This window comes from Colossoma macropomum, unplaced genomic scaffold, assembly GCF_904425465.1.
Source record: "Colossoma macropomum unplaced genomic scaffold, Colossoma_macropomum, whole genome shotgun sequence".
Classification (NCBI taxonomy): domain Eukaryota; kingdom Metazoa; phylum Chordata; class Actinopteri; order Characiformes; family Serrasalmidae; genus Colossoma; species Colossoma macropomum.
In genome coordinates, this window is record NW_023494807.1 from 12,847,271 (window position 1) to 12,871,314 (window position 24,044).

A 24,044-nucleotide genomic window follows, 5' to 3' on the forward strand; every position below is an offset into this window, starting at 1 on the left:
ACTGCAGTAACAGAATGAGTTGAAAATGGAAACAAACCATTTGAGTTGATCCTTGCTGAAGATACTGTTTTTTGTTTTTTTTTCTTCATTTTCTAGTACAGTGCTTCATAAATCTTCTTAATTAAAAAGGGTGTTTTATATATTAATCATTTGTGCTTGAAATAAACTGCATTTGTAATTCAGTAGCTCTTGTTATTGTTATTACACTGGATCTTGGTTGTCCTTAAACAAGTGCTGACTTTTTCAAAATTAAATGATTTTCTACTAAATCTCTACTGCCCTCTTTTGGGAAAACAAACGGCATGGATAAGCCTAATTGAACATCGATGTGAATATGTGGCTAAAAATGTAGTTTATACAATTTTCCATTAATAAATATAAGCATGAGCATTGTTTCCCATAAACATAGCCTTGCTTATATTAGATTGCTTCTTTAGTATTGCATCACACATTTTGAGTAAACCTCAAATAAGAAATGTTGAAGCTGATGAACTACATTTGGAGTTACGAGGGAAAATTTAGTTAGAATTCTAAAAAGTTAGAATTTTTGTCCAAACTATTTTTTTTAATGCTGCTGATATGAGTGATTCTTATATATTTAACTGTGTGTCCTCTTTTCCTATCCTTGGCTTTTTTACCATCACATCTTTGGGACATGAGGAACAAAAAAACTTCCAGACACTGCATAGGATGCATCTGTGTATTCTCGGCAATAAAGTCAGAGTTTTTGATGTGAAGTAGTTTATTCTACAGAAACTTACCTTTTTACTACCTTAAAGGATGAGTGAAGGAATGTTTTTATATGTAATGTGATAATGGTAAATCTGAAAAAAGGTACATTTAAGGCATGGGTGTCCAATCTTATCCACAAAGGACCAGTGTGGCTGCAGGTTTTCCCTCAAAACAAGCTGGAGCACACCTGATTCCCCTTGTTTAATCAGTTGGTTTCAGTCTTCAACTGCTGAACAGGTCATCTCCTGTTTTGTTGGAATGAAAACCTGCAGCCACTTTGTGGATAAGATTAGAACCCCTGGTTTAAGGGCTCAGTGAACAAAGAAGGGAAAACAAGCAGCTGTACTGCTGGCAATGGACAATACAAAAAGCACATTTTGAGTTTTCTAGCATTTTGAAAGTCGTGGGCAACATAATCCAATTTGTTTTAATTAAACTTAAAATCAACTGCAAAACATTTTTTAGGCAGAGAGTTGCCTTTTCTCAGATTCCAGAAAAGAGAAATGTAACTCCTAACAGTATTTTCAACTGATATTATTGATTTCTGTAAGAATATGAGAACAGACAGAAATGAACAATGTGAAATACCAGCAGCTCATGACTGATGGGATTTAATGGCATAACGGTAGAAATTATCATATTTAACAGTTCCAATAAAATATGCAGAATCCTGCAGCCTGGGGAAACAGTTCTTTTTTAGCATGGTTAGCCTGCTGTCTGAATGGCCATTGTGTCCACTCTCAGGTTGACCATTTGACCACTTTAGTCCTCATCACTGCCCAGCTCCAGTGGGTCATAATCAGGATCGTCTTCATCCAAGTCTAAATCATCCATATCCTGGAAGAGTGACTCATCCACTTCAACACTGTTCCCACCTGCAAGAGGAGAAGACATTCAGGAAAAAAAAAAATAAAAAATTCTGCAGCAATTTCCCTGTTTTTTTTAGCTACATTAGCCTCAAAGCTCCAGTGTAATACAAAAGAGGAAAATTTAGACACTCAACATATCTTGGCTGATTGACTATATGACAACATGACATGACTACAAACATATATGTGAAAGTTTTTTTGTTTTGTGTTTACCGGCCCCTGGGCACAAATGTTTAGTGGGCCCCTACCTATCTTCCTTGGGTGGTCATGGAATTTTTTTTCAAAATATTCCAGCAGATTATATGACGGCAGCACTACAGTGGTAGAAAACGAACTGCAGTACTGGCTACGTCACCACTATAAATTGCCCCCCCCCCAAAAGAGAGCACAGGTGAACGCAAACCCAACACCCAGTGCAAATCAGGTCTCACTTTAACAAGGTTCCCAGACACATCTTTTGAATATCTGAAGTTTCAAATTTGAAGTACATTCAAAGGTTAACATTAGCTCAATGCTAAAAACACTGAAAGCTTAACTGAGGTTATAGTGGAGAGTGGAATGACTGCTACTCAGTAACTGGAAAATAAAAGAACGCAGACGTTCCGGAAAGACACGTAGCATCACGTTATGATTGGCCATAACACAATGACAAATTCCGCTATGCCGCTAGCAAAGTTCCCATCCTGAGTCAAAACAGCTGTTTAAATTTTCTCATAATTGCTCACAGGGGTCCCCCTAGTGGCTTAGGCCTCTTTGCATGTGCCCATAATATCCATGGGATACTCTGCAGCCAGGCCCAGATCATCAGCTCTTTTACCCCAGTTACCCTTGTTAGCTTTATGCTAAACCAACTCACCATCCTCCAGGAACTGGATATCTGATGTGTCAAGGTTATGATCTCTCTCAAACAGCTGCTTTCCTGTAAAAGAGTGGAAAAAAACTGTTTGGTTCCTGAGTAAAACACTAAAGACTACGATTCGCATAATCACTTGCCATAATGATCACTGTTGTGATTTTATTCAATAATAATGTATACAGTGGATGTTTAAATATCATAAACTAAACATCAGAAGGTATACTACATGTCTGACAGTTTGTAGACACCTACTCACAGGGCTTCAGACAAAAAAAATAGCTTGAGGAGCCACTGGCTCCTAAAAGAAAAAAAACAGGCATCAATAGTTTTAAGGGTCAAATAATAATATGCAGGAAAATAAAGCTTTTCAATGCACCTCAGGTCAGCTCTGTGATTTAAAGGGGAACTCCACCGATTTTTCACATTTTCTGCATAATTAAATGGTTTATATGTCAACAAAATCATGTAGAGTGGTTTGGTATGAAACGCTTTGTTCTAGAGAGACTTACAGAGTCAGAATTGTTCACAATGATGATAGTAATCAGACATCTGAGGAGTTAAATGTCTCTAAAAGCTTCCTCCCAGAAAGGTATTACGTGCAATGGTTATGAATACACTCCCTGATGTCGGAGACATTGTTTAACAGTAAATCTGTGATAAGGTTTTGATTTAAGTGTATTTTAATCAATTTAATTTAATCCATTCATGGTGGAGGGATACATGAAGGCAAAATAGTCCACAAAGAATTATCAGATTTACCACTATTTTACCATCATCACCGTTACATACAAACTCAGAGGAGTGTAGGTTCACTGGTGGTTTTGGATAGTAAATAAAATGGCTACATTTGCACTGTAGATATCAGGAGTCCTGGATTCTGTCACCATCATTGTAAAGACTCTGTCTGTAAGTTCTCTGCAAATGAACCATTTAACATTAAAACAATCTGGATGTCTGTTTGTATCTCAAATAAAATATTTGATAGAATTCCCCTTTAAGTATCTCTGCTTTCCACCATTCCTGATTCTCGACACATCCAGTCCACTATTTTTCATTAACAAGATTTGGTAGGTGAATTTGGTAAAGATTAGTTCTTTACGTACTATCATGTAGGTTGTGTTGAATTCAATTTTAAGCTCTTTGAACTCTATCTCGGCTGTTTTTTGCTTGCACGAGACACTGCATGAGGGAGTTTAGGAGCACTCTTTGCAATGATTAAATCACATGCGTTCGACTCTCGCCATGTTTTTTCGCCGCCTCTTTTTTTTTAAATGATTCGTTCCTTTTAAGAAATCCATTTTCCCAACTACATCTTGGCTTGCTTTCGAACAGAATTCACAGTATATTCTGCTTTATGTTATCATATCTGAGTCATGCAAATTCCTGAAGCCAAGAAGTTCTGAAATCTTTCCGTGGTTGTACTTCTGCATGAAGTGCTTGAGGTAGACGGTTGTTCAGATACATCTTCGTGTGGGTCTTTCACTGGTCCTGAGTCAAACTAGCGTTGAGCAGATGGCCTCTTAAGGTCTGACACAGGCGTAGATTGTGTGAAAAATCAAGATATTTTTTCGCTTTGTTATTTTCTACACGCCGACGTTAACGGCAAAAAAGCTTCGCTCATATGCTTTGTTTGTCCCATTTCGCCGCTCTGGTTGAAATCCTGCAAGAACGCAGGTGACTTTTTGACAGACTAACGCGTCCATGTGACGCTAAAGAATATCAGTTATGGTTTAAGATGAAAAATAATGAAAGAAAATACATAAAAAGCTACAAATACAGAACAATAGTAATAAATAGTTACCCATAAAAAATAATATTATCGCAAATTAATAATTTTAGTCGCAGTTTGGAGCCCTGTACTCATCCAACATTTCTTCTCTCCTTTGCTGCACTGCCTCTTCTCTTCTGAGAAGGCTTTACACTACATGTTGGAACACTGCTGTTTGGATTTGATTTCATTCAGCCACAAAGGCATTTGTGAGGTCAGGTACTGATGTTGGATAATTAGTTCTGGATCACAAATGCCACTCCAACTTAACCCGAAGGTATCGGAGGTGCTCCAAAGAATGCAGTTCTACAGTTCCACAGTCAAATTTTGGCAATGTTATATTCCTCTAGCAGACACTTTGCATTGGGCACGATCAGGCGCATGTGTGACCGCTCCAGAGCATCCCATTCTATTGGCAGAGCTCTTCTATGGAGATTATAGAAGCTGCGAGTGGCAACTGAACAACAGTGTAAGCAGTGGGTGCACCTTAAAGTAGGTTAACTCACTTATTAGGAGAGGCATCTGGATACATCTGGACATACAGTGTATTTTAAGGGAAAGTAGTTGTAAAGCACTAGCCTAGCATCATAACTATTTGATATATACGTCTGCAACCAGATTTTATATTGTTTATAAAAAAAAAACCTTTTAAACGGCAGTGTAAGCTTCCAGAAATTATTACCTGTGAGTTTACTCTTTCCAGAGTCATCTTCCTTGATTTTTTTCCTCTTCAGTTCTGCCATCTCCTGTTCGAAACGCGCCTTCCATGACAGGAAATTCTCAATCGTCACCACAGTTCCCTGGAAAGCCCGCTGGAAGAGGAAACAACAGAAATAAAGTTCTGCTCTCAAAAGTTGTTTTACAGCTTTTAGTTTAATGGAAAAACAAATCTGTGTAGTATAAGAGCTCTGTACAATCAGGGCATGCTTTATTTTCTTCCTTCCTTTATCCTTTCTATCTACGTTCATTAATTAAAAAATTTTTTATCTTAATCATTAGAGTCAGCCAATCATGAAAAAATAGCATACACTTGAGAAAATGCTAGGCAATATAAATACAACAGTAAACAGATGCGGGAGAGTACAATTTGCAGCCAAATTTACCTTTATATTTCATTTGTCTGACCAATTTTATTTCTATGTTCAGTTTATTATATGTAATGCATTCTATGTAAAGAAACAGAGCTTTAAGATTAAACAGTGCATTAAGGAAAGTTCATCCAAACTAAAAACATTTGAAACTTTGTTTGAAAGCATTGCTTGATGAATAAACCCGTTGAAGCAGAATTTAAACTTTATTATGCTGTAAGGTTGCATTAATGTTGGGACCAAAATTTCAGGCTCGATTAAACTCTAATCTGACTTATAACATATGTGAATTGTTACAACCCTACTATTATAAACAAAGCAGAAGATAATCTTCATACATGTTCATTCATAACACTGTTTAAGAGAGCCGTCAGAACGTTACCTTCTCTGCCTCTTCTGCCTCTCGCTCTTTCCTTTGCTTTTCTTCCTCTCTTCTGCTCTTTATCTGGTCGATTATTTCATTCAGTTTCTCCTGCACAGCTGTCACCAGCGTGAAGATCATGACCATGCCGAGGTTTTCTTCTGCCTTCAAACACAGAATTAAGAGAAGTGAAATGTAATTCAAGTCCCTCATAATAAAGGGAATAAGACTTTGCTCATCTTCACTTGATTCCTTATAAAATGTACTGAGTGGGACAAAAAACTAGTCACATTACAGATTTACACTCTAAGATTTTTGCCAGGATAATGCTGTAGCCAACAAAAGTCTCAATCATGAAAGAATTCTAAGGCAGTGAGTATTGATATAGTGGCAAAGGCAGCTGATGTAGTCCAAATTCTGGCAAATTTTGGACATAAATCTCAAAATGTGACCACTGCTACAAAAAAAGGAAGCAACCAATAGAATATGTATGGGATGCATAAGTCATGCGCAAGCTAAAACAACACGGCAGTAGCAATAGTGAATTGCAAATGAAGCAGAAACAACTATTCCCATTATTATACAGAGGGCTTGTTTTTGGAAAAGAAAAAACACAACCACCAACACAAAAATGTGATAGATGGCCTGAGCAGAACGTGGACATTTTCATGCATGGTAGCGTATGCATGGTAGCGTATGCATGTAGCGTACAGTCTGCACAGTCTGATACACTTTCGGCTGAGATTTAAACTGCAGCATCTCAAACAGTGTGACATACTATAAAAATACAAGCCCAACATTATCGCACAGTAAACAGCGAGCCACAGTGATGTCACTAAAGAAGATATATTCTTTATTGAATTCCAAGAATAAAATTCATTTGTTTTTCAGTTTGTGTCCTACATATGTTTATAGTAGGCATAAACATATGTAAATCATGAGCCAACTCAACTATAATTGATATACACCCATACTAAGAGTGCGTATCTTTAATGTTTATGATCGATTATAATTCTTATTTCTTTAGAGCCATATTGGCCGATGGCCAATTTCGTATGAGCCTTTTCTTTGAACCTGGAGCTCACAACGAGGCCTAAATGAACACATGAAACACACTAGCCCATTTCCAGTACGTTTAAACCAAGCTGCTATGTAAATAACCAAGACCACTATTACACCAATTTGCTATGTAACCAACATTATTTGCTCTTTACTAGGCCATTTTAAATTCATAAATGAAAAATCAGCTGCCTATTTAAATAACATGAATCAAAATGTTAAAAGGATGTTAAGAGGTGACTGGCTATTTAACACAATGAGTCATGCATAATTATGCTATGATATTTTGGTAAAGGTGTAGCAGCAGCTTTCAAATACAGCACAAGCACACTTACAAGCTCACATTATTTGCATCATAAAATTGCAACACAGTGTATCGGCTGATCATGTAACCTTAATCCATACTTCTTTATCCATACGTATAAACACTAACAAAGGGGAAGGAAAGATCGTGTATAGGCTACCTGTTGCTTCAACAGCGTCAGAATGTCTTCTGTGTCTGAATCCTCAAGATTTTCCTGGGAATGTATCTCCCACAGTGGGGGCTCATCTGGGTACTTTTCCACATAGGTGAACTTTAGTGTTACTTGAACCGCTGCAAGAGAGTTTGGGAGGCTGGGTTATGGACTCCTAGCAAATTTATTCAATTTAATTGTCATTGTACCAGTGCACACAGTACTACACACACTGCAATACTGGACAGCCAGTACTACCAGTCTGTAATAAAATAACATTATCTACATACATGTCCAAACATTTGTAGACACTTGCTCATTCAATGTTTCTTCTGTAATCAAGGGTATTAAAAGGAATGTGTTCCTTTCTTTGCTGCAGCAACAGCCTCTACTCTTTTGAGAAGGCTTTAAATTAGATGTTGAAATATTGCTGTGAGGATCTGATTGCATTCGGCCACAATAGCATTAGTTTCTGACGTTGGATGATAAGTTCTGGATCACACTCCACTCCAACTCTTCCCAAGGGTATTGGATGGAGCTCTATCACTCCAGAGAACACAGTTCCACTGCTACACAGTCCAATTAAGGTGGGGGCTTTATGCCCCTCTAGCTGACACTTGGCATTGAGCTGGGTGACCTGACACTTGGCATTGAGCTGGGTGACCTGACACTCGTGTGGCTGCTCCAAAGTGCACCATTCAATTGGTAAGTTATTACTTTTCTATGGAGATTATACATGTATGTGCACTACTTAACATTCGTGTTCAGAACGGACATCTGAATATTTTGGACACACAGTGTATAAATATTAAATGTGTAGCGTGTGCAAAAAGTCATTAGTAGTAAAGTTGTGGCTCACACTGACAGAAGTAAGTTCTCTGTGCTATAATTGTACTTGTTTTGGCCTATGGTAACTGACAGCTGATTCCTGTAAACATCCCAATAATGTCACTAATAATTTTGAAAACGTAAAAAAAAAAATAATAATAATAAAAAATAAAACAAAACAAAACAAAAAAACACAGGCAAGTAATGTTACTTACTCTCGTCGTTTTCTCCTGCATCTGAAGTGACTGTGATTGTAAAGCTTGTGGGATCCTCAGAAAGCACTGTTTGCATGAAAACGATCAGATTAACAACGATTTAAAACAAAACGTGTAACTAGTTCATTCTCACTCACTAGATATCATTACATATTCATAACTAACGCCTTTAGCTACTTAACTAGCTACCATGCTAACACTTAAGCGTTTACAATGACTTCAGCACTCTTCCTAAGTTACTTCGTTAGCCAAAGCTAACATTACCCAAGCGATTTACAGAAAATATAAATATAAATATAAACTATTCCGTTTATATTTAACTATACCATTGCTAACTTATTTAACCTATGTAGCAAAAGCACAATCCAGAGAGCACAGGCTGCTTAGCCGGCGCTCTGCTGGGGGAAAAGTGGAAAAGACAACAGAGCTAACTTAGCTAACAATAAGCATACAGCTGTCAAATCTGACCTGTAAATGAGTCTGGATAAATGGACTCTATTGCCTCCAGCTCGTTTCGCTGCTCCTCTCCGTAGTCGGTCATTTTATTGCGCTGCCGTCCATCCACCAGTTCAGATTTGACCACGGACGACAACGTGCGTGTGTGCTAAGAGTGGCTAGAATCGATGTTATCCCGCATCGTCTTGTAATGTCTGGTTTGCATTCTCGAACGGGTGGCTGCGTTCCAACGTGTAAGAGTAGGCACTTACTTTAAGTGTACACTACAGCATACTTCTAGTGCAAAAAAACTAACCTACTATGCGACGACCTCCACAATTAAAATGAAAATATTTACGTGTTTCTACAGGTTAATTCAGTTAAACTTAATACTGAACATCAGAGAAAACTGCCACAAAAAGCTTAACCATTTTCTTTACTTACAGCAGGGGCGCACAACTCAGCACAGCTTGATAGTTTCCTTACTCAAACACACCTACTAAACTAGGCAATTGATAAATAAGTGTAATCATGTGTGTGAGTCACCAAACTGGCTCTTCAGGACCGAAGCTGTGCACCCCTGACCTACAGCAAGTACAGGGTTTGAATTGTGGCAGAAGTCTTGAGGGGTCCCCTGATAGAAGGTCCAAACAGGCATAGCAAATAGGCTAACATACAAACTTTTAAACAAATATACTGATAAATACTGTTTTGACATATATAAGACTCCAGACTAACTTTTTTCAGGACTTTTGCAAATCATTGTGTGCTCCTGCTTTGGACCATGCTGGATTACCTGCTAAACCAGCACCAGACCAGCATAAACCAGCTTAAATTCCATGCTGGTCTGTGAAACAGCACTCCTTAAATACAAAAATCAGTTAAAATTCAGTGTATTTGTGGTTTATTTATTTATTTATTTATTTTTGTTTGTTTGTTTTTTTGTGACAGTGGTTTTCTTGCAATAACTCTAAAACTTTTGTAAATTGATACTGGGACACTGCTGCTCTTCCATCTAATGCTTATCACATTGAAAACTTGCAAAAGACATTGGTCATTCATTTTGTTAACAAATTCTAATTGTATTCAAGGAAACTCATTTTAGAGGTGGGCATTAGGGAAAAACAAGAATTTTATCTTTTAAATGATATGATGAATCATGACCAGCACGAAGGTAAAAATGTCTGTTTTGGTTTCAGATTGACTTTAATACGTGATGCAAATGCCTCCACAATCTTCGTTCCTGAGGACAACAAAGTCAATTCAGCAAATCTCACTTGATTCTTTCACAGATTTGAAGATCGGCTGTTAATAGGTGCATTCAAAGAGACTCAGACTGGCTGGAACAAGTACCCAAGTACTTCTTATAAATCACAATAAAGTTACAGTTATTGCATCTGGCGATGGTAGTAGCCCAAAGCTTTTTTTACTACCATAATAAAATAATAAAAAATGCTCCCATTAGAATTGAATTTATAAAAAGCTGACACTTGAACGTGCAAAAAAGTTGTTTGTACTATCAACAGTCAGAATCTGCAAAATCATAAGAAACTCTTAGTACAAGTTATCTTTCTGCTGATTGAAACCTGTACCCTCATTTTAAAGTCAGCATTTCCTTCCTTTATGTGGTTATAAAGCGAGCCTTTGGTTTCCTGCATGTAGGCAGACTACATGGTTAAAACCTACGGTTTCCCCACCAGAGAAAATGTGACCAAATTGCTTCAGAAACAACAAAGAAGATCAATTATGCAAAGCAACCTGGCTGATTTATTTAGGCCATTTTAATAAGTCTCACAAGTGGCACCCCAACTTATTTAATGGAGCTCCATCACTCCATAAAACACTCTAAAGAGCAGTTCCACTGCTCCACAGCCCGATGTTGGGGGGTTTTATACCCCTCTAGCTGATGCTTGGCATAGACTTCTGAAGCTGTGTTTCATTCTGTAGCCTGTGTGCTGCACATATTAGGGACTCCAGGTCTAAGTAGATTCTCAATGAGAAAGATGAATGGCTTTTTGTTGAAAACCACACATTTTAGTGGTCAACAGACATGGTCCAAATCTGATCTGTTTTGTCCTGTGTACATCCTGTGTCACGGGATTCACTGTATTACGAGGACATTTAAGAGTAGAAATATGAAATATGAACACTACAAACAACTACTAACATTTTGCGTGTTGAAATGACACTGAATGAAAATAAGTCTACTTTTAAAAATCAGTGCAGTTATACAACAACACCAGCTGGTCAAACTGTAGGCTACTTTAATACACTCATAAAAATATGGTTCTTTAAGGGTTCTTTAGTAAAGACAGTGGTTCTATATAGAACTGCGAACACTCAAAGAACCATTTGCATGCTTAAATACCTTTTAAACCCTTTTCAAAAGACAAAGATTGCTGGTATGTGTGAGGTATTTTGGTGAGGTTGCCAGGTGAATGATGTCAGTTCAGTGTGTAGCAGTGTTAGCATGTAGCAGTAGTTGTATTTCAGCTCCTGAACAACCTCATATTTCAGAGGATCCAGTGACACTCGGAGTTAAAATGTATAGAACAAAATGTATTGGGTTGTAATATTTTGTGTGCCACAGTATGCGAGAGCCGCACAGTGTGTAGCATCACTAGCATATATCACAGCTGTACCACACAGGAAGCCTCACAGTGAGAGCGCAGATAAACTTAAAGCTCAAGTTCATTTGTACATTCTACTCATATAAATTTTATGAAATAAACCTGTCAACATAATTTCTCCTGTTTGGTATCAGTTTACAACCTTCACAAACTCACTGTTTTACAGCTATAAGATAAGAAGTGGAAAAAGAAAACAAGGCTAGTTAAGTTAACAGAGGTAGACTATTAGCACCTGTCTGTTTATTTAAATAACTGACTGCCTTTTTCTGTGTAAGTTTTATTCCTATTGCTGTGTTCATGACAACGTAGCGACTAGGGAGTTTCCGACTTCCAAGCAGGAAAAATCCATTTGAACTTCCTTCAAGCTCATAATTCCCATTCAGAGATTCTCAAGAACTCTGACTTCTCTGAGTTGCTAATCCATGATGTAATTCCAGCATTACATTGACATTAACAGAGAAAAAGTGTCTCTTGAGTTTCTGTTTGTGTGTGATATGCAATTGATGTATAATGTGAACAAACACAGGGGGATACTCGGACAATTGCAAGGTTGTGCTCTTCTGTCCAAGATTTTTAATCAAACCACGCTTTTGGTGTCAACATTATGCTAATGGTGAATTGCATTAGCCTTTTCACATTTAAAATAAATAAAGCACTAAAACAACTGAACAGCTCTTCAATTCAACTGTAAACACTTCTAAGAGCTTTTTATTCATACACAGCAGCCAAAGAAGTGCTAGTATTGTGAGCCTCCATTTCCGATCTGAAACAGATAAAACTTTTAGGTGGGATGTAGAAGAGCGAGATGGAAAATTCTGAGCTCCCAGTTGTCACAGTATATGGCTTTCTGCAGTCTCAATATGACTTAATTTAACATAATAATAGCAAATAAATACTGAGTGGCGTGCTATGACACGCTAAGTCAGTGGTCAAAGTCACCGAACATGTGCGACGGCTTATATTACTTTAGGATTATATGTGGCTGCTCCAGAGTGTCACATTCTATTGGTAAGGCTGCAGTTGTACGGCTGTGTCAGCAATGAGGGCACCGTAAATGAATTTACTAATTAGAAGAGATATCTACACATTGTTTTTTCACAAGGATTGTTTATTAGTGGTTGGTCAGTGACTCATTGTTAATGAAAGATTGTACAATAACAGACATCATATAGACAGCTTTTTCACTGGTTTGTCCTTTGATAAACAATCCTGTTTTTCTTAGAAATCCTGCAATTTAGCAGAGAAAATTAGGAACAAAATGAACATTCACAGATCATTTAACTGTTAAATAACAAATTAAAAGTATTAAAGAGTCAGCAGAAGTGCGTATCAAAACTGGAGTCACATGGTATGAAGGCATGCCAAAGTGATTCATCACAGAAAAGTGTTTGTGCATGACTCATCTTGTGGCTGTTAGTAATTTTAGACGAAAACTCCAGTGTTTTTCAAACTGATCTCTGTCTGGTAAATTTTTAGCATATGATAAAATAGCATAGACAGTAATTAAAATAAAACAAGGCCTACTGACTCTACCTGCTGAGTTTACAATAGTAATCGATGGGCAGTTGCTTCAGCCTCGTCTTTAATGCTTTTCTAGAAATCAGTTCCTTTTTATATTCATTGTCAGTTCCTTTTTATATACAGGAAATTGATTTTCTGTGGTAATGAGATATATGCTACAGATGCAACAGAATACATCATCATCATCATCTAAACCGCTTATCCTTCTGGGTCACAGTGGGGTGCTGGAGCCTATCCCAGCTGTCACTGGACGGAAGGCAGAATACACCCTGGACAGGTCGCCAGTCCATCGCAGGGCAGACAGACAGATATACACAGTCACACACACACTCACACCTAGGGGCAATTTAGCATGCCCAGTTGGCCTGACTGCATGTCTTTGGACCATGGGAGGAAACCCACGCAGGGAGCACATGCAAACTCCACACAGAAATGACCCTGGTCGCCCAGCCGGGAATCGAACCCAGGCCATTCTTGCTGTGAGGCAACAGCACTACCCACTGCGTCACCGTGCTGCCCTGCCACAGAATACTGGATTGTAAAGTCTTTTCATGCACTGCTTTCTGCACAGCTGTACAGTTAAGAGTAAACCAACAAACCTTGCAATATTATGATTGACACACCTCTCACCCAATCACAACATTCCTTCCTCCATCGAGCAAAAGAAAAGCTCTGACAGAATTCTTCACAACAAACCTGCAGTGAGACCGGCAGTGGCAGCAAATTAGTCGGAATTCTTAGACTAGCAAGTGTGAAAAGATTTTCCTGAGGAATATTTATATCAATGACACATGCTGTCCTGATCATCTGGAGGGTGGAGCTGTTTGAATTAATTCCTGAAGCAGAAAAGAAAAAGTAAAATAACAATAAACAATATAGGTAAGTGTTCAGATCAGTTAGCTCGTGTTTCATGTAATAAATATTAATGCACTTGTACACATGCTATTCTTTACGTTGTTTCATTAAAGCTTGCTGTAACAATGGCAATTCCTTTTCAGCACCTAACATTACTTTGATGGCATGCGTCCACTTGCAACTTCTCTTTTCTGGTTTTACACATACATGTTGAAAGTGAAGATTTGAAAGAAAAGTGTTTGATTGAATTTAATGAAAGGGAAGGCAATATTGAAACCATACAGAGTTCCAAGGTTATTTGCTAAGACTGCTATCCTGCTGAAAAAAATAGACCAGCAAACATTCCTTGCTGGTCGGAGTTGGATTATGCCAATTTATGCTGCTCTGGTGCTGGTTTAGCTGGTCACCCAGCATGATCATACTGGTTGACCAGCATACCAGCATCCAAAACACAACATATGCTTGTTTTGCTGGTGACCAGCTATGCTGATCTATGCTAGTTTTTCTAGCTGGGTAGCCTGCTAGTGAGATAGCTTTGTAACTTTTGTGTTACTTGTGTTGCATTTTGAAATCATCAGAAGGGGTTGACACTGTCGCTAAAATCTCCTGCTTTTTCAACATGAAAGCCTGCCACTTTAATATTGAGCAGCTAAAAAAATTCCCTGGTTTAATTAATGTAATAATGAAATGTTTAATTAATTTCCTCAGAACTATTTTTGAATGTATTCTTTCTGTGCTTCTTAATTTTCCTTTAAACTACAACTTTTGGTCTGTTAGCACTAGTGTTACGGATCCTACCAGGCAGCATGAGCTGAGAATTTGACAGATGTAGCAACAATAACTAAGGGAGGAGTGATTTCCTTAGAATTTTGCATGTAATGAAGCACAGGGCAGTACTGAAACTGCGCTTTTTTCAAACAAAAACACTAGGCACTATTGACAGTTAATAGCTAATTGAAGCAATTTCTATTTAAAGCATCTCTCAAGTTTGCATTGATTTTGCAATAAACACGTAATTGTTGCAGTCATATATATTACTCATAAGCTTTTTGCACACTGTTTATTTGCTAAAGTCTGCAACACCGTTTTGGTTTTCTTTTGGTTTGGCTGGTTTCAAATTGCAGCATCTAAAGTGCACCAGATTATTCACATGGGTTTTAACTGCTTGTTCAGAGATTTGATGGGGATACAGGCACTTCCATGTTTACTTCCATGTTTGTCTCCATTAAACAAGCTATTTTTTTATTTATTGCATAATATCTCAGATCTACCCCAGATCTATATTCTTTATATAAATATATTGTCCTAACCAATGTATTGTATGAAAACAGACACTTAATGTCCACATGGATCACAACTAAAACAATAAAAATAAACCTTACTTGATGTCTATTTCTTTATGATTGATTCATGTAATTATGTGTCAATTTGAATTTAACCAGTCAGGTTGCTGATGACTGGCCCCACCTTTCAAAAATCCATTCATCAGTCTCATAATGAGAGCATCTGAGGACAATCATGAGAAACCCAATGCTTCTCGATGGTGTAGGAGGTGGTGGTGCTCTCATCACATTGTCTAATCCCTCAAAAAAGCTAGCCAGCTCAGTTGGAAGTAGACCGAAACATGTGATTTTAGAGGTCCATGGTTTATGTGTTTAGTGCATGTTGTGGTGTTCACACCACAACAATCCATACTAATATTTTGATTGTATTAAAGAGGGTAAGTGAGAAAGTGCCTATAATGTAATATACTGTCAATGACTTAGATTCTTATAGATTCTTATGGCGTCTTACAGAGTAGGAATGTTGGTACAAAGTGCGAAAGCTTGTAAACTTCGGACACCTGAGATTATACTGTGGATGTTATTAACTTTTTAAGGCAGTCAATCAAAGAAGGCAGGTAAAAGAAATAATAATTAAACATTTAAAAAAGTAATACATGCTTGCAACGGCAGAATTATCATTTTTTAAAGCAACAGTTTGGCTAAAACATTTTATTTCATATTTACACAAATTTCCCCTCATCCCAAATGTAGTCTAAAGAAGCAAACCTCAGACACCAAACACATCTTTATTGATCAGCTATATTTGGGGTGAATGAGAAAACAGTGTAAATTTGATTTTCAGCAGATCATATTCAACCTAAAGTTTTAAAGATATTTTCTTTCTATTTTTTTTTTATTCTTGATATACTAAGTACAGATTTTGTTTTAGTTTCAAAATGTACCATATGACATCACATATTTAGTGCTCATTCAACTTAGCCCCTCTTACTTTACATTTTAGCCAATACTTCTTTTTGAATAAGCCACAATATAGGGCAACTAATCTGAACAGAGCTTATTTGCATATATCAGTGTTAAGCCCTATTTGGATGGGATTAGTTTTACATGAGAAAGGGGGATAATGTAATTATTACTGGCATTTCTTAGTGATTTTAATCATGTCTGAATGCGCCATGTCAGTCATTTTATGATTCTGACCTCTTTTACCTTCTGTAAAATGAGCCCTAAAAATGACCTCAGCTTATATTAGTCCTTTGCAGATCGACGTGTCGGTGAAATGCTATCATATTTTGTGGAAAATGAGTTTCCTAAGTATGAAGACATTTGAAGGAGCGTTTACTCAAGTTATCTGACGAAACTGAAGTCAGCTTCTTATTCACCAACTTCTTGTTCATATTTTCCCATTCCACCTTAAATAGTGTGGCAGTTATTACTATAAGACCTGAAGCGCCAGAATGAAGCTGCTGAATTTAAGGTGGAATGAGAAAATTTGAACAAGAAGCTGGCGAATAAGAAGCCTCATTCTTCTCTGCAGTTAAATTCAAGCCGATATATATAATGTTACTGTCCTGTCTCGCACGTACAACAACTTAGCATTTGTAAAATTACAGAAGAATTTAGATTTTATGCAGTTAATTTCCAAGCTAATGCTGATGCTATAAACACACTGCATCCACTTGAGACAGAAAGGCAAGAGTAAACAAAATAATGGCTAAATGAAATGTTTCAACATCTTATCTACTCTTTCCTGGAGCGAAGGTGGTGTGTGTAAATCAAGTAGCCATTCCCAGACTGTGATTTCTTATCCCATGCAAATCACTTTTAAACATCACAGACGTCCTAAGGTAAACTGGCATTACCCCACCTCCCCATTGAAAACTAATCCCAGCACACAGGGTCGTAGCCTGTTTAATTCTAAGGCAAAAAGAGAGGTTAGAAATGTTCATTTAAATATGAATTATGATGTTTTTAGTATATAATGTATATAATGTTTTTAGTATATAAAACCACACACAAGTATTAAGTAGATTTCAGGAGATAACAAAAATCAGTCCACATCTATTCCTACTGTCTCTACTCCAGGCTGTGTTCCATCTGCAGCGGTGTTTTCTCTGTGCTGTAATCTCGATCAGGTCGCTCCACGTATTTCTGCAGGGTGCTGTAGCACTGATCGCTGTGTTTATACGTGTAAACAGCTGAAACCTGCTCCCAGGCTGTGTGATTGGGAAAAGGAAAGGCTTCCGGGTCCTTATCGTCGAAGAAACTCTTGAGGTTCCGCTCGGCCAGCTTGGTGGCGTAGTCTTCTGCAAATGAGTCAAACTTCTCCCTCTCCTTCTGCATGTAGATCTTCCAGAAAGTGAGCTGCAGGTAACTCACCTGAGAGCGGCAGTTTTTATAGCATGTCCCAATCAGTCCGGCCAAAGCTGATGTTATAATGAGGACCCAGCCCAGGATCTAAACACATAAACACAGTGAGTTTATTAGAAACCACAGGGCTGTGAGTTATCCACCACCCAAGAGTGGCTCTGTGTTCAGAAACTGACCATCAGAGAAGGACTAGAGGACTAACACAAATTATGCATCAACAGCACACCAGGAAGGGAAGAGTTTCTGATAAAGTGACCAGTCAGTGACATTTGAAAGCAGTGATTAGTAAATTCAGTTTGACTTAGTAAATTTGAAACAGTACAAAAAACATGATATTTGATGTTTAACACACAAATTGATGAAGTTTTGAAAGGGAAATATTTCTTTATTGCAAGTTTTCAACTTTGCAACCTTTTGGGGCCTTTGCTGTCCTATTTTGAGCACCGTAATGTGCTGCACATTTTCAGTTGGAGACAATTCTGGACTGCAGGCAGGCCAGTCTACCACCCTTCTCTGATTACACAGCCATGTTTTTACAACACATGCAAAATGTGACTTGGCATTTTCATGTTGAAACAAGCAGGGGAGTCCCTGAAAAAGATCTTATCTAGAAGGCAGTATGTGTTGCTCCAAAACATGTAGATATATTTCCGTGTTAATGCTGCTTTTACAGATGTGTTGAAGTTACTCAGGCCATAAGTGCTAATACTCCCCAAACCCTTGACAGACCTTGGCTTTTGAACTTTATGCTGGTAACAATCTGGAGGATCCTTTTCTTTCTTTTGGTCGAAGAGCACAATATCTATTATTTTCATTAATAATCTGAAAAGGTGACTTGTCCAACCGCAATACATGTTTCCATTGTGCATCTGTCTATTTTAGTTGAGTTCGAGCCCAGAGAAGTTGGCAGAGTTTTTGGACATTGTTAATATACATGTTTCAGGTGTGCACAGTACACTTGACACATATGTGTGGATGCAGGGATGAGCAGTGCTTACTGACAAATGGTTTGTGAAAAGACTTCCAAACCTATGTGGTGTTGTTTATCACAGATGCATGCCAGTTTTTAATGTAGTGCTGTCTTAGGGATCAAAGGTGTCAAAGGTCACAGGTATTCAGTTGTGGTTTTTGGTCTTGCCATTTACGTACATGGATTTCTGTAGATTCCCTGGATCTTTGATGATATTATGCAGTAGAGCATAAAATACCTAAAATCCTTACCATTACACTGTTGAGAAACAGTGTTCTTAAACTGCTGGAACATTTGCTGATACATTTTTTGGCAAAGTGGCACCCTCACTTATAAAGGACTAGTTCTCCCCTGGATGCCCCCTTAATACTCAAATGTACTTGCATACCTCAAACATAACTTCACAGTGTTCCTTAAATTGCCTTATTCTTGACTTTTTTGTAACGTGTTTCAGGCATGTATTTCAAAATGAGCATATATTTACACAAAAAACTGAGATTGAAAAACAAGGTAAACAAATATGTTTGGGTTCTACAAGTTTCTTCATTTTTGTGTTTTGTGCTAAAATTCTGACCTTTCATTTCACTCTGCATCACCAGATCACTGGAAGTCCCACTGATAAAACACTGATTATGTAATTTTAAGAAAGTTTAATTCACATTCCATAACGTGCTTATTTTGAACAACAGCCAAACATAACATTGGCACTAAGCAGCGCTAATAACTTTTTAAACATGCTGAAAAAAAAAAAAATCAGCATATATTGTGTTTTGGATGATCCTAAATGGATCTGTAACTTTTGTGAAGCAATGTTAAGCTTTAAAAGACGAGTTGTTAGTCACATATGTGTAGTATGCAGTTAGATAGTGTAGTGGTTAACACTGTAGCCCTATACGTGAAAGACAGGGTTCAATGCCCTGTTATGGCAGGATTGACATCATTTTAAGCTGCTTTGGGAAAGACTTTTAACACTGCATTTACTTTCCTCTGAAACATGACTGTCTTTTTGATAAGGGTGTTAGAAACTGCTTTTCTGTATTTTAATGTTTTGCACTAATGTTAAAACCTTATTCTCTTTGCATATTGCTCTTTCGTTATTCCCTGCTATCCGGTGTCAACCAGAGGAGGATGGGTTCCCCTTTTGAGTCTTGGTTCCTCTCAATGCTATTTCCTCTTTCTCTTAGGGAGTTTTCCTTGCCACTGTTGCCACTGGCTTGCTTATGGGGGCTTGGACCCGGATTTTTCTGTAAAGCTGCTTTGCGACAACCACTGTTGTAAAAAAAACGCTACATGAATAAACTTTGACTTTAACTGCTTGATCTCACATTAAGTTTGCATTTATGTTACATCTTTATTCTGATACAAAATAGACAGTAAAAATGGCACTATGGAAAACCTAGTAATATGCAGACAATAGCCTTCTACTAGCTTTCTGACATACTATTATCTATAAAATGGGCAAAAATACATCATGCAGCTAAAAACAATAGTTGAAGACATCTTGAATCCTGAATTTTGTGTGTACTTTTCTCTATTTTTATAAATAACAATATGTCATACAGTGTCAAAAACAACATAAGCAGGTCTATTTGAGATTATTTAACAACACAATACAGTTTGAGGCAAATGTGTGATGATTTAGGTGTAGAGTTTGCACAAACACACAATGCTACTTGGTGGGGTATAAATTTCTTTATTTGTTAGCTATATTAGCCTCATCGAGTGTTTAAAAGAAAACCTCAGACACCAAACTGACTGACATATTGTCTTTTTGAAAAAAGGGTGTCATATGCTGTACATTCAGTTATATTTCCTACATGTTTGTGTTGCCCTTTTTCCCCTTGAGCCCCCATGGCAATTGTTCTCATTCTGTTTGGCTAACCTTTTTTTTAAGATAAACTTTGATAGACTTCTAACATAAGTCATTAATTTTCACTTATTCATAAGTATCACTTAGCAATCAATCATCAGTTATCATTCATCATTATCAATGCTTATGTTATTGTTTTGCCATCCATTGTTGGCCAGAGAAGGAAAGGTTCCCCTTTTGCGTCATGGTTCCTCCTAAAGTCTCACCCTCTTGTTCTTAGGAAGCTCTTCCTTGCCACTGTTGCACTTTGATTGCATCCTAGGGTCCTGGATTTCTGAAAAGCTGCTTTGTGCTATACAAATAAATTTGAATTGACATGAATAGCTCCTCCCACACAATCTGATTGGTATAAAGGGCTCTATCCATGTTGTTATATCTGATAATGACATAATATTTTCACCATACTATCATTGCGCTGATCACCAGTTTACTCTAAGCTGCTATATTTTACGTTCACATCAGCTATATATATATCTAAAACATTGTTTTGGGCTTCTTTGCTTTACACTTGTTATGGTCAATAAAACTGTAGTTGTGATGATCTACTGCAAACAAACCACAGCTGTGGCGATGATTACCATAACACACCACCTCCAGTCTTCTGTTACTTAAATATTGCAGGAAGTACATGTTCATATATTTTTCTTCTGCATACGTGTATACAAATGCACTCACCTGAGACTGCGCTCTGAGCATCAGCAGCAGGTCGTTGGTCTCAGCTACAGGTAAATTTGATGTTTTGCATGGCACTTTGGCCAACTCCGCTCTACATGTGCTGGTTTTGTTCTTACAGAAAAGGTCAACAATCACCTTATCCTCTAGCCCGCTGACTGCGCACTCGTAAAAGGTTCCATTTAGCAGAGCTACGCTCAGCCACATGATTGGAGCTACTAGAGCACCCACCAGAGCTCTGATAAGGATGGACGTGCATCCTATAAAGTTTCCCCTGGGGCAAAGCTTCATGGGGTTCAAACAGCAGCCTGTGTAAAGGCGCCACAGAGACGTGCTGAGAAACAAACCCACTGTCAGCAGCACCAAGGCAGGCCCGAGCATATACGTCAGACCATAGCTGAAATTCTGCTCAGTGTTGCAGGGACACTGGAAAGAAAACAATGAAAAAAGCCTTTCCCCACCAACGGTGGCAATGGCCATGACACCATAACCAATGGTGGTCTTCTGGTTGGTCAGGAAGCGAATCACAGTGGTAAAGGAATCCATTGTAGGCTTTAAAACTGCAAAGGACATCCAAAATATGTTCTGCAGTTCTTCTTAGATTAATAGAATTGGTGGCTGAGGCACTCTACTATCTACAATCACACTGCAGTCTCTATATTCACACTTCTATAAGCCTGAAACTCGAAGCCACTATAGATCTCTTTAGATAAATCTAGAAGCTCCTCACATTCTCCTTTGTTTTTCTCCTTGTCCTCTGTCTTCTCTTCTTCTTCCTCTCCCAAATATGCCTCTCCTTCTCTCTCTTTTGCCTTCTAGCTAACTCCACCCTATCTTTCTCCCCTCCCTTCCTCCCTCTTCTGGGTTCTAAACTGGCTCATCTGGTTTCAGCTAAGACACTTCCTGTCAGGCCAGACATGCAATAAAAACCACAAAGCATGCATTGGGTGGCAATACAGGATATACACACTTATTGTGTGGTAAATTACAGGGTTTAATTTAGTTTGTTTACTACTTCTAAAGTCTTCAGTCCTTAATGATTTTAATAAAAACTTCCTCTTATTCAACACCAATATCATTCTTTTTTCTTTGTTTGTGTGGTATGCATTTTTAGGTTGTTTCAGTTTTCTCTCTTTGTGTATGGATGATTGTACTGATTTGGTCCCATGGTCTGACAATTAAAAAAAAAAGTAAGTATTCAGACCATAGACATTTACAAGGCTTACGTTATGATCTGTTTAAACCCAATGCATTAATAGGGATAGTAATAAGTTAAATACAAAATCATTGCAATACTTTCTGTTAGTATTACTTGTCTATTACTTGTGAAAATAACACTCAGATTTTTAAAATTTCTTTTTAAAGTGAGGTTGATAGATTTAGATTTATCATGAGTTAAAATTTTAAATAAAAAATCCCTCATGACCAAATGGGAAGCAGTTAGATATCATTGTTTTAAAGTAAATGTGTTCCAAAGTCTAAAAATCAGTGTGTAACGTTAAAGATGGTCACTTCCAAAACACAGATTTTCCACAATTAAGTAAACATTATGGTGTTGTAATTAAAAATATTATGATTCAACCTGTGTACAACTGTTCAAAGCTGTGTTGGCTAGTCATGTACTAGCTGGTATTTGTAAGTTAGCATACTGCCTGTAAATTACCTCACATTTGCATTTATGTTAATTTCTTTAGCTGACATCATTATCCTGAGATTAACTCATGTAGACAATAGAATGGCCCTGTGAAAAGACTGGTAATCTGCAGACAATAGCTTTCTATTAGCTCAATCAATTGGTCTCTGACACACTGTTATTTTATAAATGAACAAAATTCATCATTGAGATGAAAATAGTAGTATTTACCATCTTGAATCCTAAATGTTGTTCTTACTTTTGTCGATTTTCATAGATAGTATGTCATACAATAATATAAGCAAGTCTTTTTGTGTTTGCTTAAAGCTGCACTATGGAAGTTTGTGGAAATGTGTAATTGCATGTAAAGTACAGAAGAACATTTTGGAACATTGGTTGTGCTTTGCACCCCTTCCCCGAGTGGTTGAAACTGATGTTTGAAAATATTTTGAAAGAGTATTCAAAAAGAAAAAAGGACATGTCTTCAGAATAAGTAATAAGTAAGTGAATGATCTACTTTTGTCATAATATCTTCATGATATTGTATTATATTTACTATATTGTTGATTTTGCATCGAGACCTATAAGCTTTGAGCTGGACTTTCTTTTTGAGCCTGTGCGTGTGACGTTGATATGTAAAGACACATGACGTGATCTGAAAAACTCCCGCCAAATCTGACCCAATGCTGCTTACTTTGAAATTATTATTATTTTAGATTTTACAGGGTGACTTGCAGCAGTGCACATACACCATATTTTACTAGATTGTTTTTTCTCCTGATTCAGTAATGATATTTCTTTCAGTTTTAACAAAAAATCTTACAAAGGTACAGCTTTAAAAATTCAACACAGTTTGAGGCAAGTGTGTGAGGGAGGCCTGCAATTTGCTCAGTGCTAATCGGTGGGGTTTAAGCTTCCATTACTTGTTAGCTACATTAGCCTCGTCCAGGGTAAAAGTAAAGAAAGTAACAACACCCAATATGTCTTGGCTGATTGACTGCATTTGGGGTAAGGAGGAAATTGGAGCTCCCATAAAATCTTATAAAAGCAGCCCAGCAGTGGATTAATCAGATTGTTGGCAACTTTCCACATAATTATTCCACATAAGTGCTTTGATACCCAAACACTCAGTATGGAAGTAGAAGAAGTTCCATATGTCCCAAAACACGCATGCACGTGCTGCTCCTCCCTATTAGGCACAGACACCACTATGTCATAACCGCATGTTGTGATTCATTCCTGCTGTTCCCTGTTTCTTCCACTGTGAGTGAGTCTCTCTCCATTAGGGTTGGACATTAGCACTGAAAGCCTCTATTGATTTTTTTGTTGTTAATTTCAGAGGGATATGGTTTCTACTGATGTGGTTTTCAACCACGTACATCATAAATCTCAAAAAGCAGCCCAACAGTGATGTTTTTTCTATATACACTGCTGTAAGACAGCTATGGGACATCAGCTTGAATTGTAGGACATCAGCTTGATTTTCTCCTCTCTCAAAGATGGAAGTTTTAACTTCCGACCGAATTTACGAATAAGGACACAAACATGGGTGTTCGCATAACCTGTAAACACTA

General features: G+C 37.6%; 2 protein-coding genes across 2 annotated transcripts; both read right to left on the bottom strand.

Annotated features, from left to right (window-relative positions):
* Positions 1-1,303: 1,303 nt before the first annotated feature.
* On the bottom strand, positions 1,304-8,883 carry rwdd1 (RWD domain containing 1). The gene is made up of 7 exons (XM_036556677.1): positions 8,700-8,883; positions 8,232-8,297; positions 7,198-7,328; positions 5,696-5,839; positions 4,908-5,037; positions 2,458-2,520; positions 1,304-1,607 (listed from the first exon to the last, which is right to left on the bottom strand). Exons 1-7 carry the CDS (start codon positions 8,770-8,772, stop codon positions 1,495-1,497), a joined length of 720 nt encoding a protein of 239 aa, XP_036412570.1. The 5' UTR covers positions 8,773-8,883; the 3' UTR covers positions 1,304-1,494.
* Positions 8,884-15,815: 6,932 nt separating this feature from the next.
* LOC118797229 (calcium homeostasis modulator protein 5-like) lies at positions 15,816-21,658 on the bottom strand. The gene is made up of 2 exons (XM_036556505.1): positions 20,841-21,658; positions 15,816-17,412 (listed from the first exon to the last, which is right to left on the bottom strand). Exons 1-2 carry the CDS (start codon positions 21,408-21,410, stop codon positions 17,032-17,034), a joined length of 951 nt encoding a protein of 316 aa, XP_036412398.1. The 5' UTR covers positions 21,411-21,658; the 3' UTR covers positions 15,816-17,031.
* Positions 21,659-24,044: the final 2,386 nt, after the last annotated feature.

Excerpts from the sequence above, each read along its gene's own strand:
- rwdd1 (XM_036556677.1), bottom strand. The coding sequence starts at position 8,772 with ATGACCGACTACGGAGAGGAGCAGCGAAACGAGCTGGAGGCAATAGAG. Across the intron at positions 5,840-7,197 it reads TGACGCTGTTGAAGCAACAG|GCAGAAGAAAACCTCGGCAT; the intron begins GTAGCCTATACA and ends CTGTGTTTGAAG. Across the intron at positions 2,521-4,907 it reads TGGAAAGAGTAAACTCACAG|GAAAGCAGCTGTTTGAGAGA; the intron begins GTAATAATTTCT and ends ACTCTTTTACAG.
- LOC118797229 (XM_036556505.1), bottom strand. The coding sequence starts at position 21,410 with ATGTCCTTTGCAGTTTTAAAGCCTACAATGGATTCCTTTACCACTGTG. Across the intron at positions 17,413-20,840 it reads TGCTCAGAGCGCAGTCTCAG|ATCCTGGGCTGGGTCCTCAT; the intron begins GTGAGTGCATTT and ends TTATGTGTTTAG.